Source organism: Corticium candelabrum, chromosome 4, assembly GCF_963422355.1.
Source record: "Corticium candelabrum chromosome 4, ooCorCand1.1, whole genome shotgun sequence".
Lineage (NCBI taxonomy): Eukaryota > Metazoa > Porifera > Homoscleromorpha > Homosclerophorida > Plakinidae > Corticium > Corticium candelabrum.
The window spans coordinates 6222646-6240275 of NC_085088.1; the positions used below are offsets into that span (position 1 = coordinate 6222646).

Consider the following 17630-nt stretch of genomic DNA (forward strand, 5'->3'; position numbering starts at 1 on the left):
GCGCGGTTTAGCTCAGAGTTGGCGGTTGTCTAATAACACTTGAGTAGAGTACTACAGTGAGCTTGTAGGTGGACTGCGTGTCTGCGTGTTTCCGGGAGGCACTGGTGGACGACGATGTGTATAAGGCTTCATGCGGTTGTAGTGAGCGATGTTTTCTTTTCTGCCGCCTAGCTTACGAATTACATAAGTGACCTCTGAGCAACGCTTCACAATAACGTAAGGTCCAGTCCAATACGGTGTTAGTGTACGTGCCTTGCCGCGAGGGACACGTGGCTGGTAGAGCCATACGTGGTCGCCAGGGCCGTATGGCGTGTGGTGTGTGCTCTGGTTGTACCGCGTTTGTTGATTAAAGGTGGCGATATTAAGATGGTCTGCGACGCGGTCATATAGTTCGTGTGTGCACTGTAATGTATCTGTCGGTTGGGGATGTGAAGAGGAAGGGTACTTCTGGTGGTCTATCAGCATGCACAACACAATTTTCACAATTTCGGGCCATACTCTCTATATCTCTGTCAATACCTGGCCACCATATGAACTTCCGTGCAAGTTTCTTCATCCTCTCCATACCAACGTGTGCTTTGTGCAATTCTGATAGTAACTGCTCCCTTATTGCCTTTGGAACCACTATTCTAGACTCTTCTGCATGTTTCAGTATGCATCCGTCACACACTGACAACTGATGCTGTCATGCAACAAAATCCAAAAGAACTTTGGTCTTAACTATCGAAGGCCAGCCGTCATTGATGAATTTCATAACTTGTTGAAGAGTGCGATCCTGCTTTGTATATCTTTGTAGATGATCAAAAAGAATTGGTCCATCTTTGATGAATTGAGATTCCACTGCAGCTATATATCTTTCTGACTGATCTTCGTATTCATTTGTCTGTTCAAAATCCTCGTCATGTCCAACTGGGAGATGGGATAGACAGTCTACATTCCCATGTTCAACTGATCGCCGGTATTGAATTTTATAGTCATATTGTGATAACTGGAGTGACCAGCGAGCAAGGCGCCCACTTGTTCGGGTAGGAGTTGACAGTTTGGTAGTCTTGTTTCACCATTTGAAAAGCACTTTCTTGCGTTGATGACCAGTTCCATTGTGTATCTTTCTTCAGCAGTTGATTTAGAGGTAGAGTATGGCTAGACATATGTGGAAAGAATTTTCCAAACTAATTAACCTTGCCTAAGAATGATCGTAACTCTGACTGGTCTTTAGGTGCTTTCATCAATTGTATTGCCTTAACTCTTTCATTTGATACTCTGATTCCTGAGCTGTCAATTATATGTCCCAAATATTGCACAGATGGTTGACAGAACGAGCATTTGTCTCTTCTAATACGGAAGCCATGTTGCTGTAACTTTTGAAATACTTGGGACAAATTCTGCATGTGTACTTGTTCATCTTTTCCTGAAATAAGAATATCATCCATATAGATGCAAATTCCTCTCACGCCTTCCAAGACTTTGGCTATTGTTCTCTGGAAAATGGCAGGCGCTGAACTGATTCCAAACGGTAATCGTCTATATTTGAACGGTTCTTTGTGCGTGTTAATCACCAGCCACTTTTGACTTTCCTCGTCCACCCGTAACTGGTTGTAAGCATCCTTCAGATCAATCTTGGAGAACATTTTACCCCCAGCCAGGGAACTAAACATCTCTGCTGGTATAGGGATTGGATATTGATCAACTACCATAATCCGATTGAGGGGTTTAAAATCACCGCATATCCTGATATCACCGTTCGGTTTAACAATGTTCACTGTTGGAAAAGCACATAGAGCGATGTTAACTGGTTCTAATACACCGTTTTTCACGTTCTTTTCCAATTCCTTCTCGATCTGTGCCCAAAGATGCATATTCACATATTTTCTTCCATGTAGATGACAAACTTTCCCTTGCGATTCTGTCGTTGCCTCATGTGTTGCCATAACACTATCTCTTGCTCCTTCCAACGCCTTAGCTAGGAGAATCACTTTATCCAATGGTTGCGTCAGTAAGTCTTCTTTCTCATACATCTTTTGTAGAATAGAGTCATCTTTAAGCCCTGCCACAAAAATGTCTCTCAATCTGTCTTCGTATTCTCCTGCCTTGAATGAACAATTCGTTGCGATTCGTTTCAATCTTTCGGCATACTCCTGTACAGCCTCTTCTTTCCGTTGAATTCGCCGATGTAATTTCACTCGATCTACAATTGCATTGCACTTACGCTGGAAGAACATCTGAGTCTTCTCAATAAGTTGTTCGACGTTGAAGTCTGTGATTTCCCTTGGCAGTACCGCGTTTTCCAGACGCATACGTATACCTTCATCTAGACATTTCAGAAATAAACCTCTGTGAGTGTCTTCCGTGATATTGTAATCTGTAAAAGCTAAGGCCAGGTAGAACTTGAACGAATTGGTATTCCAACTCTTGAAACGCCGACACGAATCCTGACTCGCGTCTTCCTTGAACGCACCAATTGACCTGGCAAGTCTTTCAAAATCCTAGAATCCAAGAACCGGTTTCGAAGCCATCTGTTCGCAGCGCCAATTGTGGCATAGGACTCAAAGATTGGTAAGAATAAATGTAATTGAACACAAGAGACACAACAAAGAAAACATGTATCTGTTAGTCGGCTATCCAAGTGACTGAGCTGCTCCGCCTATGAAACCCCGGATGCCACACGTAGAGCCAAGAGTGCCAAATTAAGCTCACTGCCAGCATAAGACGACTTCTGCGTTAGAGTCTTTAGCGTTTGAACCGTGCGTTCCGCAAGACTATTGTCTTGCGGGTGTCGCGGAGAAGAGGTTGAATGATTGAATCAGTACTCGTGAGCAAATGTTCGAATTTCCCTGTTTACGTACTGAGGGCCAGTGTCGCTGATGAAGTGGACTGGAATGCCATGGCAAGCAAACAATTCTTTGCAAGCAGTAAACTTTCATCTCGTAACAGTCGAATTTCAGGATAGCGAGAATAATAGTCTAGCACTAAAATGTAGTCTTTCCCCCACAGTGAAAGATGTCTGAGGCTACCTGTTGCCAAGGATGATCGAGGAGGTCTGTGGACATTAAGGGTTCCTTTTTTTGTTGGTGACGAAATTGAGCACACACTTCACATCGATCAATCATGTCATCAATTGCTTTATTCATACCCTGCCACCTCATATGCTCGCGGGCCCTTGCCATGGACTTCGCGGCTCCCAAGTGTCCTTCATGGGCTTTGTCCAACATCTCTTTTTGTAATTTCTTGGGCATGACAATTTGATCTCCCTTAGCAGAACACCATTTACACAACTGAACATATATTGGCAATCCCAAAACTGACGTACAACGGTTCCATTCGTATTTTTGAGTTGGGCCATCCCTCACGTATATATTCCAATGTCTTCTATAGTTGTGGGTCCTTTTCTGTCGCTTGACGAATATTAGCAAACAGTGCATCAGGAACAGGAAGTCCAGCTAGGGTTCCTGCACTGATGTAGGTTTCTATGTCGTTTGCCATGTTGTTGCTTGTGTTTGCCATCGGGCAACGAGACAAGGCATCTGCTACTGTCAAGTCTTTTCCTGGTACATACTGCACATGATAATGAAAACGGGTAAGTCGAATCTCCAATCGCTGTAGCCTTTTTGGACACTGGTTGATGTCCTTGGCATTCATTATCGGCAGCAAGGGTTTATGATCAGTTTCCAGTATGAAGGCCTTTTGTCGATGCAATAGGTATTGCTCAAACCTTTCGCATGCCCAAGTAATAGCAAGGCCTTCCTTGTCTATCTGGCTATATCGTTTCTCCGCTTCCGTTAGGGTTCTCGAGGCATTTGCTATTGGCGCACGTCTCCCCTCCTTTTGCTCTTGCATCGATACCGCTTCTGTTCCATAGGAAGAGGCATCTGCAGATACTATCGTTGGGGCCGTGGGTGAATAAAATGGCAACACTGGTGCGCTTGCCAATAATTTCTTGAGTCTACCAAATGCAGCTTTCTGGGCTGGGCCCCAATACCATTCCAAGACCTCCTTTAGTAGGTCACGAAGGGGATCTGTCACCTCCAAAAGATTAGGAACAAATTTTCCCAAAGATGCTGCCATCCCATTGAATCGCCTCAACTCCTCACGGGAGATGGGAGTCGCTATTGAAAGCAATGATTGTAACTTTGTTGCATCCGGTTGGACACCATCTGATGTGATGTTATGGCCAAAATATTTCACTTGCGAAGCTCTAAATTTACATTTGGAAGCATTCAACCGCAGTGCTTGCTGGCGGAATTGGTTGAAAACTTGATGGAGACGCCGATCATGTTCTTCCTTTGTGCTTACCCAGACCAGAACATCGTCAACGCAGCGAATGGCACCATCAAATCCTTCAAGCATGGTTGACATCGCTTTGTGAAAGATTTCTGTTCCTGAGTTAAGTCCAAATCGGAGAGGCGTAAATCTAACTCGACCATGTGGTGTCAGAAGAGTGGTTAGCTTTGAACTCTCCTTCGCCAAGGGGACCTGCCAAAATCGTGATGATGCATCTAGGGTCGTGAAGTATTTGACTTCTCTTAATTTGGCGAATATTTCCTCAGCCGTAGGCAGTTGATGCTGTTTCCTATTCACTGATTGGTTGAGGTGTGAGTAGTCTACACAAATTCTAACATCTCCATTGTGTTTCGGTACTACCACCATTGGGCTTGTCCACTCAGTAGGTTCTGTGACCTCTTCAAGCATCCCTAGGGTTTTTATACGGTTTATCTCCTCCTTCACTTTCTGGTGGTAGGGTTGTGGAATGCGTCGCGGTGTTGTGACAGCATATGGTTTAGATCCACTTTTGAGTGAAGACTGGTACTGATAAGATGTGAGATGACCGAGCCCTTCAAACACGTCTCTGTACTGTGCTGCCACTGGGTCTTTCTCAATATTGTCATCAGGTACCACTGCTCCTTCCAACCACGGTTTGCTGTTCGTGCTCTTGACGTGCAATGTAGCCACCCTGTTGAATAGACCTAGGTGCTCAGAAGCTCTCAGTCCTAAGAGGGGCTCATCCTGACACGATACTACAGCTGTGGCAAAAAGTTGTCGAACACCTTAAAAAATATAGTTAAAGTGAAAAATATGGTTCTCACCAGGACTTGCACTGAACATTATGACCTGTTTACTCAAAGAGAGTATAATAAACCAATATTTAAACAGATTTAGGGATGACAAAATTACTTTAACCTGGCAAAGCAATTATTTGACCAATAGCTACGTATTCCATTACATGTGTTTGTCGCCATTTAGAGAATAGCCTATAAAGCAATATTTAAAAACCGCAATTTTATTGCACAAGTGTAGCTATAAGTCTAGCAGAAGTTTCTGAGCAATTTGACTCATACCAAGCTCACGATGGCCAAGACACGGAACTACACCGAGGCGGAGAGGATCAGGATCCAGGTGCTGCATGAGAATGGCCTCAGCTGCCGCCAGATTGCTCGCAGGGTTCGTAGATCCCCTTCTGGCGTTGCAGCATTGCTCCAGAAACTCCGTCAAACTGGTGGTGTGAGGGGCAGGCGCCGCACTCGACGGCCACGTTTCACCACCGCTCGAGACGACAGGGACCTGTGCAGGATGAGCTTGCGAGACAGCAAGAAAACAGCAGTAAAACAGCACCAACAATGGACTAATGGTGGTGCTGTGATCGCTTCCGTCAGGACGACTCGCAGAAGGTTGCTAGACCATGGTCTGAGGTTAGGCAAGGCCCGAAAGAAGCCACTCATCAAACCTGACCAGAAGAGGAAGAGGCTGGCTAGGGCTCGTAGGCACAAAAATGGACTCAAAGACAGTGGAACCGTGTGCTATGGTCTGATGAATCCAGTTTCCGGTTGTTCGCAACTCCAGGGAATGTGAGGGTACGAAGAAGGCCCGGAGAAGAGTGGAACAAAGACTGCATCGTTCCCACAGTGAAGCATGGCTCGGGATCTGCTATGGTCTGGGGTGCATGTCAAGTTCTGGAGTTGGAAGGCTGACTGTCTGTGACGGAACAATCAACTCTGAGAAGTATCAGGCTATTCTCCGCGATACATGTTACCTGCAGCTCGTGAGATGTTCTGGAATGGCCAGAACTACACATTCCAACAGGATAATGCTCCATGCCACACCTCAGTCTCAACAAGACGATGGTTCCAGACCAACAAGGTTCGGGTGATGGACTGGCCGCCGCAATCACCAGACATGAATTCAATTGAAAACCTGCGGGGCGACTTGAAAATAGCTGTCCGACGTCACCAGCCAACCAGCAAGGCCCAGCTGAAGGCTGTACTCCAGGACGAGTGGCAGAGGATAGCTTCCGAGAGGTGCCAGAACGTGCTGAACAGCATGCCGACAAGGATATTAGCTCTGATCCGTGCCAAGGGACTGTGTACAAAATACTAGCAATTATTACTGTGATATTGCTATTTTTTCTGTTATTCTTATCTCAAATGATGTCTTTTCCTATGTTACCTGTTACTCCGTATATTTAATGATCCTGTTTTGTTAGTTTTGGGGCGTAATTGATATTTATAATAAAAATATTGTTATCTCAAATTGTAATTGTTATATTGGATTTATTACTGAACTATAACTGCATTTCTAACCAAATATGACCAATTTACACAAAACATGACATGTGTCCGACAACTTATGGCCACAGCTGGACTTGGAATCTCAAGTGGCGCTGCATCCCATTGTCCAGAGATGCTTGACAAACACACTGTTCATCAATAGGAATTGGTTGTGACGATCCATAAGGTGATAGTCTTGCCTTTGATTCTGCAATTTTGGACGTTGATGTAGCAGATCATAAACTACTCTAGGTAACACACTGACCTCAGCACCCGTATCAACTCTACATACAACAGATGTACCATTGATGATCAAGGGAACTTTCCAAACAGACTGATTCTTTTCCTCTGTTGCGAGCATCCCTAGAATATAGACTGTCTGTAAATTAATTTCATTGTCTGGTAGCTGTGCCGGTGCACCTCCCTCTTTATCCATATTTCCATGTACGTCACTGTTGAACAGTGATTCCTCTGATACCGAAAATGCATTTACTATCTTCGTTTTACACATCTCTGCAAAATGATTTGATCCTCGACACTTTCCACATGTCTTCCCCCATGCCGGGCATCTTCTAGGAGGATGGTTTCTGCCACACTGGTAACACTTCTTCACTCCACTACTTGATCTTTGTCGCTGTCGATGGACTGCTGCTACTTGGGTTGCTCCAGAGTCCTCATCAGATTCATCTTTTGGCATTCCATAAACGACACCTTACTCACAGTCTGTGCATGCACATTAGCTGACATGCGATGAGTTTGCGCTTCAGAAACTTCTTCAGCTCGACAAATTTCCAGAGTCTTCTGTAGATCAGGATTACCCACTGCAAGAAGTCGTTTGGACAAACGCGGATTTGTAACACCCAGAACTATGCGGTCGCGTATGAGTGAGTCCCGTATATCCCCAAAGTTGCATGTACGCGCGAGACTACGGAGGGCTGTTGTGTAATGATCTATCGATTCACCCTCTTTTTGAGAACGTGTAAAGAACTTATATCGCTCACAGGTACTGTTTACCTTTGGGGCGTAGAACGTTTCAATTTGTTCAGAACCACGTCATACTTGTCTTTGTTCTCGTCGTTGTCGAAAGAGAAACCTTCATAGATCTTCCGTCCTTCTGAGCCAATTGCATGTAATAGGAGACACGTTTTAACGTCAGATGGGGTCTTGTCATCGGCTTGTCTCGTTGCCTTCAGGTAGATTTCAAATTTCTTACGCCATTTGCGCCATTCCGTGCCCAATTCGCCCTCGCTAGGCATGGGAGATGGAAAACCCGCTAGTACCGATGCTGCCGCTCCTTGTGCCATCTCCTGGTACCATGCAAGAGGATTGGTATCAACGCGTGGTCAGACAGACAACTGTGAGTTATTGATATTTATTACTGATCCCAGTTCCCGGATTACTTACTCTACAAAGGCTACGTCCCTCGCCTCGTCATAGTGCAACCACGAGTACTGCTTGAACCACTCTGGCTGAAAAATTCGCGATTGGAGAATTGCTTCTTTCCAAACTCACGTTTGGGGAATTGGAAGTTGGAAGGTTGGTGGGGTACTTCACTAATAGGAGGAAGCTCGCATTCGACGCTCGATCGCTACAACGTAGACAACGCCATGACACATCCGTGAGTAGTGAGCATGCGCGCAGTGTGCTGCCACAGAGGTCAGGAAATATAGTCCACGTAACAAAACAGAAGTCAAAGGAGACTTCAAAACAGTCACCAAATTAGTAGAGCCGCAATCCGGTAGATGACCAAATATATTATTTTATTTGATCGGCTCTACCTTTAGACCGGAAATATGCGGAAATCGTTCGCTGGCTGAAGTCAAGTTTTCTAAAAAAAAAGGGGTGCGGCCATGGACGCTGCGGCTCCGTCTGCCCTGGGTTTACAGTTATAATACCATGCATCTGTGATGGCTAATCAGAAATTAGCTAAACACTACACACGCAGCAAACACTTGAAGAAAAAGGAGATGTACCGATATCGATACCAGTCTTATTGTTATGTGAATGTCACCAATGTCCATAGCCTCAACAGCAGGAGCATTGCCAGCTGTCTCAACTGCTGCCATTACCTCGTCATCATCTCCCTCATCCACCGGCTAAATCTCAGCAGCAGCAGCAGCAGCATTGCATCCAGCTACCACGAGCTCGTTGTCATCACCCTCGTCCACCACCAGCCGATACTTGTAATCTGGGAGGCCGTCGATATTTACACTCTTGTCCTCACTGCCATCCAGGTTCACAGATATGCCACACTTCTTGACACACTACTCATAGGCGTAGGAAAGTGATTACTATTGGGGGGGGCACAATTATTGAATGCGTGCACTTTGTATATCAGCGGCGCATGGGCACTCGCACAGATATCAAGAGTCATAATGTTGACAAATAACTAAACATGACCAAAAAAGTTTCTTCTCCTCTCATTAACAGTTATAAAGGAATTTGCAATTTCATCTAGATCTATGTTATCCGTTCTGTCCTTGTGCACATAGAGAGACATTGCATGATTTAGTCTTTCCTGACTCATTGTGATTCTCAGATATGTCTTCAATCTCCTAAGTGCTGAAAATGTTCTCTCAGCAGTAGAGGTGGTGACAGGAATAGTGTAGAAAAGTTTAATCAAGTGAACAACTTCTGAAAGCATCTCCTTACAGCTTCTTTATGATGACCAGATTGAGCATGTACAGAGAATCTTTCGTGAGCCTTTTTCCAATTGTCAAACCCTGTGTCAATAAAGTTATCTTCTCCTTTAGTGGCCAGACCTAGCAACCCTTTCCTACTACAATATCTGCAATATGTGCAGTAGACTTTGCTCCTGGTTGTGCACAAAGTCAGCCAAGGATAGCTCGTATACCAAGTGGGAGAAAATGCTCTGTATTTCTTGCCTTGCTTCTTTTTTTTTTGGTGTTGTTTATAACAGCTGGGTCTTTGGGTTGGAACGGTGACAGAGTCTCTTGACAACACGCAGAAGAGCAGGCAGTACCTATCGACAATTATAAAGGGTAAACGTCTTAGATAACACGAGAAAGGTTCAGAAAAATGTACTTCTTGATGTAAATCCCTGATCAAGGTCAGAGAAGACGCTAGCTCCAGCATCAACTGCGCTACCTGATGAGCTTCTACTCACCGCTGTATCGGAGTTGGACGAGGCAGGAAAGAAGTTCAGAATACTCTGATTACGTCTTTTAGGTGGTGGAGGCGGTGTGCGCTCCTCGATCTCGCGTCCAGATCCAATGCCGTTGTCAGACATACCTTCACGTGTAACGTGCACATGCGCACACGACACGTCGGCGTGACAGCCTGGCTCGGTTGTGGGGGCACGTGCCCCCAGTGCCCCCACGGTTCCTACGCCTATGCTACTTGTCAGTGAAATTGAAAGACTATACCTTTGACACAGTTTGACGTTCGGCATGTTGCTATAAATCACGTGCGTGTTGTAATAACACACAGTCGTGTTATTTTAAGATGTACGTTTTGTTTATATATATATATATATATATATATATATATATATATATATATTGTTATTTGCAGCAAGAACTGGCAAGTTTATTTCAGTTCTGTACCGGTTTTGATGCACTCTCAAGGTTTTCTACAAGTGGGTATCTTCGAGTAATATTCAACAATGGTCTCTTTTTGGTGATGCTTGTTGAAGATGGTTGAAATCAATGAGTTGAAACATTTGAATGTTATTCAAAATCCATGAAGCCATTGCAAGTCTAATTCGAGGTGAGTGATCAGTTGGCTTCATCACAACTTCGCAAGCACTAGAGACATGTAACTTTTTATCTGATGCTGTCATGTCATGCCAGGTAGAGAAGTTGCTGCGGAATGCCAAGAGACATGAAACTGTTACAGTAGCAAGTCCAGAAATGGAGGCACCATTTTGGAGGGGATAATATGCTTACATAAACAGGAACATGCAGACTAACCTTGGCTATCGAAGTTTGTCACATGGAAGGTCTTCTTCGACAAACACATTTTGATTTGTGGCATTTGACGGTGTATTCAGTCCTGGTTCGAATTCAATCTCAATGTTGCTTGGTATGGGATATCCGAAAGAGTCTCCATACCATAAAATCTTTGTTTGCAAATCGATAATTGCAAATGCCCAGTGATTTTCTAATAGCAGACGATTCGGCATCAGGTTGTTCCACTTGTCTCATCAAAGCGGACTGTCACATTACAAATGAGATCGGCGAATACCTATATGTATAATTGCGTCTGTATACAATCACGTGATTAATTTTCCTCAATTAAATACAGTTAGGCATAAGACATCCCTTGAAAGATTTCTCACATATTGACGGACACATCGGCAGTGCGTGCACGGTCAGTCGAATCTAATGGCTCGAATCGGAGTGCTGATGTTGGCTTTGGCCATCGGACTGATTTGTATTCAACACTGCGAAGGATTTCGCCGTCGTCGACGAAGAAGGAGCGATGACCCAATTCAGGTTATTGCTACATGATAGATACTTTTGATATCACAGGGCGCTGTTGCAATCGATGATAGATGCAGAATTTGGTGGAAGAAGTGACTGGAGTTAAGTCGGGAAAAGCTGAGATTGATGCAAAATCGAATGAAATTGAAGTGGAATTGAAAAAGCTTGAGATGAAAGAGAAAGCAGACGTTCCAACAATTGGTGAGCACGATTTTTGAAATTATTGCTAGCAAAAATGTTTACAAGCTTTCTAGCATGCCGGTCGCAGCTAGTTCCAGTTCATCGTATACGCGTCTACACATTTACTTTGGGTTTCTGTTAGGTCCGGTCCACTAGTTACAATCAATTAACTGTCGGCTGCATGGTATGTCCTTTCACTAACATGAATGCTTTGTTTCGGCTACACGACGTGCTGAATCTATAAACAAATCTAGGGCTTCCTTGATTACGTTGATACGTTGATACAATCTATATAATTAGATAATGCACTGTGATCGTCGTCTGATGCCCGTCTATCACGCTAATCACATACACAAGAGAAACCCTCAATCAACGATTGACGTTCAGTGCATGCTCCCAGGATTGTGCTAATAACTTCAGTTTAGTTTATATTAACTTTACAAATTTGATTTGCCTGTCATTTTAGATGTCTGTCGCAACAATAGAAAGAAGAAGTGATCGAGGCTGTTTTCAGATGCAGTCGAAGTCAGAACTTCAGCTATACTGTTACAGCATCAATGCGTAGCACTAGCTGAATTGGTTGCTGATGCTAAATGTTATTGTGTTGAGTAGTGTTTGCTTGCAATTAGATGTCATGTTGCTCATGGTTCTACTGTCTTGCTACTATTTTAGTTAATTAGTAGGGCTAAGTACACTACCGTCTGCCGTTGAAGTTCAAATCGACATACTAAGCGTAGTAAGGTGGCCGGTTCGTGCCATCTGCACTGCCAAATGAAACGTCGTTATTAAAACGCTGGTCGTACTGTACGAGGCTAGCGGCGTCAATTATGATTCTCGCCAAGTCAATGCACATGGTTAATTGTTACATCCGCGATTTTGACATAAACGAGTTCTGTGACTAGACCTTTCGAGCAGCAATCACTGATTGTTTAAAGGGGCGCCAGTTTTCAGGTAACGTGATTTATGTGTGTCGTGCTCAACCAGATCAGTCTGATTCGTAAGGTCCCTTGTAAGCACCTGAGGCAAGCCCTGCCTGCTTACACCGTCATGGCTGTCTAAACAGAAGAAATTACTTTACGCATGACCGATTGGATCCAAGAAGCACTGCTTTCTGTAAGTGCTGCAGTTTTTGATGACCTGGATAATGACCAGCCACCGTGCAATACCTGCGTGCCCTGTGCCCAACGATCTCAACACCACTGGAACAACCAGTGTTCAACACTAACACATGCGGCTTGCTTCCAGCCGCAAGTCACTGTATTTTGTCAACTTATTAGCCTGTTTCTGGCGATGTTACCATCAGCAGGACAGCTGATTATTATTATATTATTCAGGTTATTACTACATGATAGATACTTTGGACATCACAGGGCGCTGTTGCAATCGATGATAGATGCAGAATTTGGTGGAAGAAGTGACTGGAGTTAACTCGGGAAAGCTGAGATTGATGCAAAATCGAATGAAATTAAAGTGGAAATCAAAACGCTTGAGATGAAAGAGAAAGCGGAATTCCCAACAATTGGTGAGCATGATGTTTGAAATTATTGCTAGCAAAAACCGTTACAAGCTTTCTAGCATGCCGGTCGCAGCTACTGTAGTTCCAGTTGGTCGTACACGCGTCGACACATTTTACCTTGGGTTTGTGTTAGATCTGATCCACTTCACAACGTGCTGAATCTATAAACAAATCTAGGGCTTCATTGATTACGTTGATACGTGGATACAATCTATATAATTAGATAATGCACTGTGATCGTCGTCTGATGCCCTTCTGTCACGCTAATCACGTATACAAGAGAAACCCACAATCAACAATCGACATTCAGTGCATGCTCCCAAGATTGTGCTAGTGACCTCAATTTAGTCTATATCAATTAACTTTGCAAATTTGATTTGTCTGTTATTCTAGATGACTGTGGCAACAATAGAAAGAAGAAGTGATCGAGGCTGCTTTCAGATGCAGTCGAAGTCAGAACTGCAGCTATACTGTTACAGCATCCATGCGTAGCACTAGCTGAATTGGTTGCTGATGCTAAATGTTATTGTGTTGAGTAGAGTGTTCTGCTTGCAATTAGATGTCATGTTGCTCATGGTTCTACTGTCTTGCTGCTATTTTAGTAGGGCTATGTTACAGTGGCTGGTTCGTGCCACCTGCGCTGCCAAATGAAACGTCATTATTACGTCTTAAAACGTGATCATACGTCATTAAAATGCTGGTCGTACTATACGAGGCTAGCGGCGCTAACTCTGATTCTCGCCAACTCAATACACATGGTTAATTGTTACAACCGCGATTTTGACATAAACAAAGTTTTGTGACTAGACCTTTCGAGCAGTAATCACTGATTGTTCATAGGGGCGCCAGTTTTCAACGTCGTCTGCTCAACGTTGTTTCTTAGGCACAAATCGATTTCAAATATATTGAATGGTAAGTAACGCGATTTATGTCTGTCGTGCTCGACCAGATAAGTCTGATTCGTAACGTCTCTTGTAAGCACCTGAAGAAAACCCTGCCTGCTTAGACCATCATGGCTGTCTATAAACAGAAGAAATTACTTTACGCATGACCGACTGGATCCAAGAAGCACTGCTTTCTGTAAGTGCTGCAGATTGTGATGACCTGGATATTGACCCGCCACCGAGCAATACCTGCGTGGACTGTGCCCAACGATCTCAACACCACTGGAACAGCCAGTGTCCAACACTGCCACATGCGGCTTACTTCCAGCCTCAAGTCACTGTATTTTGTCAACTTCTCAGCCTGTTTCCTGGCGATGTTACCATCAGCAGGACAGCTGATATCAATAAAAAGATAAGTGTTTGTCTTCTTATTTCAGAAACAGATATTAGGACGATTGGCAACGATCTTCCTAGAAGTAGGGATGGCTGTATCCCTCATCATAGTGATTTCGTCTGTCTCCACAAGCCTATCAGGATTGTAAGATAACGGTTACAGCTGTGCACTTCGTGACAGTCAGAATCGTTCTGGTCTATTTCCGATTACACATACGGGATAGTGAATCTAATTACATTACATGTCATCTATCTGTCTCTGGGTGACTTCAACTCAAAAGTGCAGTGTCAAGCAATGGTTGCTAATTACGTAGTGTAGTCCTCCAGTAGGCGTCGTGGTGGTCTTGAGATCCTCCCCAGCCTTGTTGTTTTGACTGCAGGTTGACTTGCAGGTGCAGTTGGGGACTTGGCAGATTTTGGAGGGCTTTCTGTATTCGGAGATCTGATCTCCGTGTCTGGCAGTACGTTTGTCTCTTCAGGTTGATTTGGTGGTTGTCCTTCTGACAGGCTGGTGTTTGTTTGTTGTCCCGTCGGAGTGTACTTAGCGAACATTGTGTTGTCATCCCACACTTCTGTTGTCCTGTTTATGTGTGTTCTAGTTCTTCTCACTGTCCGTCCATTTGCTAGTCTGAGGATGTAGGATTGGGGCTCTGTGTGGTGTCCAATGACTTTTGCTGGTACCCATTTTTTTCCTCTCATTGTCCTTACGCTTTCATCAGGAAGCAGAGGTGAGTTCGTTGTGTTTCCTGTGGCTCCATAGAACGCATATTGGGATTGGTGGGCGATTAGTTTTTGTCTGGTCTTGTCTGCATCCATGTTATGTGGAACCAGAGTCTCAGTATTTATTGTTAGTTGGGTTCGGAGGTGTCTCCCCTGTAGCAGGATGGCAGGAGTAGGCAGGTCTCCTCCTATTGGTGTGTTCCTAAGGACTCTTAGAGCGTCATTGATTGTACGGCCCTCCTCCAACATCTTGGCCATCATTTTCTTGACTGTTTGGACACCTCTTTCCGCTTGGCCATTGCTGGCTGGGTAGCCTGGACTGGATGTGGTGTGTTGAAATCCCAGCTTCCTGGAGAACTTGCGAAATTCTTCGTTGGCGTATTGTGGCCCGTTGTCCGAGAATATTGTTTCTGGTATTCCAAAATTGGCAAAATGCTTGTCTAGGATAGTTATCACATCAGCTGCTTTTGTTGACTGGAGGTGATCTATGGTCACCCATTTGCTGTAGTAATCGATGGTAAGTAGGTAATGTTCCCCTTGTAGTTCAAACAAGTCTGTTCCCACTTTCTGGTAGGGGTAGTGTGGAACATCATGAGGTTTAGTGTCTGGCTTTGGGTTCTGGCTTCGATTTTCTTGGCATTTGCTGCAACTCGCTACCATGTCATGTATTTCATTGGTGTAGCCAGGCCAGTACACTGACGTCTTGGCCCTTTCTATACACTTCACTATTCCATAGTGTCCCTCATGTATACTGTTCATCACCGTTTTGCGCATTGTCACAGGGACGACAGCTTGGCTTCCTTTGAGGACAATGCCGTCTTTCTCTGTTAGGTCGTGTCTCACATTCAAGTACGGTTTGATTGGACCCGGGACACTCCTCCTTGTAGGTGGCCATCCTGTGTGTATGTAAGTGATGAGTGCCTGCATTGTAGGGTCTTGTCTGGTCGCTTCCGTACATCTTTCACGTCCAAGTGGTGTGGGAATGATTTGCTCTGTGACGGAGTCGATTTGCTCTTCTGTTAGTTCATCATAGTCTGTATAGGGTGTTGTAGATGGCATTCTGCTCAGAGAATCGGCCAGGACCATTTCTTTCCCGGAATGGTGCTCTAGCGTGTAGTTGTATTTGAGACATCGTAGGCGCATTCTCTGAAGCCTAGGACTGACTTCAGCAAGGGGCTTTTTCAGTATTCCAAGTAGTGGCTTGTGGTCAGTCTCCACTATGACATCTTGTCCATACACATACTGATGGAATCTTGTTAGTCCAAACTGGATGGCAAGCATTTCCTTCTCTATTTGTGCATATTTCTGTTGTATGCTGGACATTGTTCTTGACGCGTATTCTACTGGTTGCCCCTCTTGAATAACAGCTGCTCCCAAGCCATGTTGTGATGCGTCCACAGTTAATCTCACTGGTAATGCTGGATCAAAAAGTCGTAGTACTGGGGCCTTTGTCACTAGATCTTTCACATGCTGTAGGGTGCGGTCGTGAACGGAGTCCCACACCCATGCAGTCTCCTGCTGTGTTAGCTGTCGCAGTGGGCTGGCTGTCTCAGCCAAAGTAGGACAAAATTTCGACAAATATGTAACCAGGCCCAGGAGTCTTGAAACATCTGTCTTGGACTGTGGCTTTGGGAATTGCTCAATGGCCTCGACTTTTTCTGGGTCAGGTTTTATCCCTTCTGATGTAAGCACATGTCCCAGATACTTTAATTCAGTCTTTCTGAACTGGCATTTGGATCGGTTGAGTCTAAGGTTCAGCTCCCTACACCTTTCGAGGACCATCTGAAGGCGTTTGTCGTGCTCCTCTACGCTACAGCCTGATACAAGGATGTCATCCACATAGGTGTGTACCCCAGGTATGTCTGCAAAGGATTCTGTCACTATTCTGTGAAACACTTCTGGGGCAGAGCTGATTCCGAAAGGTAGTCGGCAATACCGGTAGCGCCCAAAGGGAGTTGCCACTGTTGTCAAGTAGCTACTTTCCTTGTCTAGGGCAATCTGTAGAAAACCAGATGTAGCATCTAGGGTTGAGAAATATTGTGAGCCTGCCAACGTGCCGAATATCTCTTCGGGTGTTTTTAATTGATAGTGCTCCCTTTGTATAGCCTTGTTCAACGCTCCTGGATCAATGCATATCCTTAGTTTGTCTTTACCTGGCTTTGTTACAAGGACTATGGGACTGACCCAATTAGTAGCCTCTGTTACTTTGGCTATGATGCCTTGTTTCTCCATTTCATCCAGTTGTGACTTCAGTTCCTGCCTGTGCCTAAATGGAACTCTTCTAGCTGGTTGGATGACTGGTTGTGCATTTGTCTTTAGTTTGATGCTGTACTCTCCTGGTAGTCGTCCCAGTCCTTTAAAGACATCTTTGAACTCTGATATAGCTGTGGGTGTGTCCCCTGTTGCATCCACTGCTAGGGTCTGTTGTATTAGTCCCAAGTCAGTGATGGAAGGCAATCCTATGAGCGTCTCCACGTTCTCTCGTACTATGATGAATTCCATCCTGCGGGTGGCTCCTTGAAATGTTGCCTCCATGGTTGTTTTCCCACAGACATCTAATTTTGTTCCTCCGTATGCTGTTAGCTGAACTTCTGTTGGCGTGGGAGGGCTAGCACAGAGGACGCGGTAAGCAGTGAATGGCAGTATGTTGCACGTTGCACCTGTGTCGATTTTGGCTTTCAAACCTCTCCCTCCTATGTCCAGTATTATGTTCCAGACTTTAGCCTTTGTTTTACTGGTTTGTGTCGTGGTACCGGTGCAGTAAGCGAAATGGTCTCTCTCCTCGTTCTCTGGTGTGGCTCGTTGTGGCGATATCGCATTGGCCGTCTCCTTTGTTGTTTGTCGTCGGGCTAGTCTGTCCTTTTCTGCCTTTTTGCATGCTTCCGCCGTGTGATTCATAATGCCGCAATATTTGCATTGTTTTCCCCATGCTGGGCAGTTTTTTGGTTTGTGG

General features: G+C 44.6%; 1 protein-coding gene across 1 annotated transcript; it reads right to left on the minus strand.

The window, feature by feature from the left end:
• Positions 1-14113: 14113 nt before the first annotated feature.
• LOC134178799 (uncharacterized protein K02A2.6-like) lies at positions 14114-15488 on the minus strand. The gene has a single exon (XM_062645698.1). The coding sequence runs from the start codon at positions 15449-15451 to the stop codon at positions 14264-14266; it is 1188 nt and encodes a 395-aa protein (XP_062501682.1). The 5' UTR covers positions 15452-15488; the 3' UTR covers positions 14114-14263.
• Positions 15489-17630: the final 2142 nt, after the last annotated feature.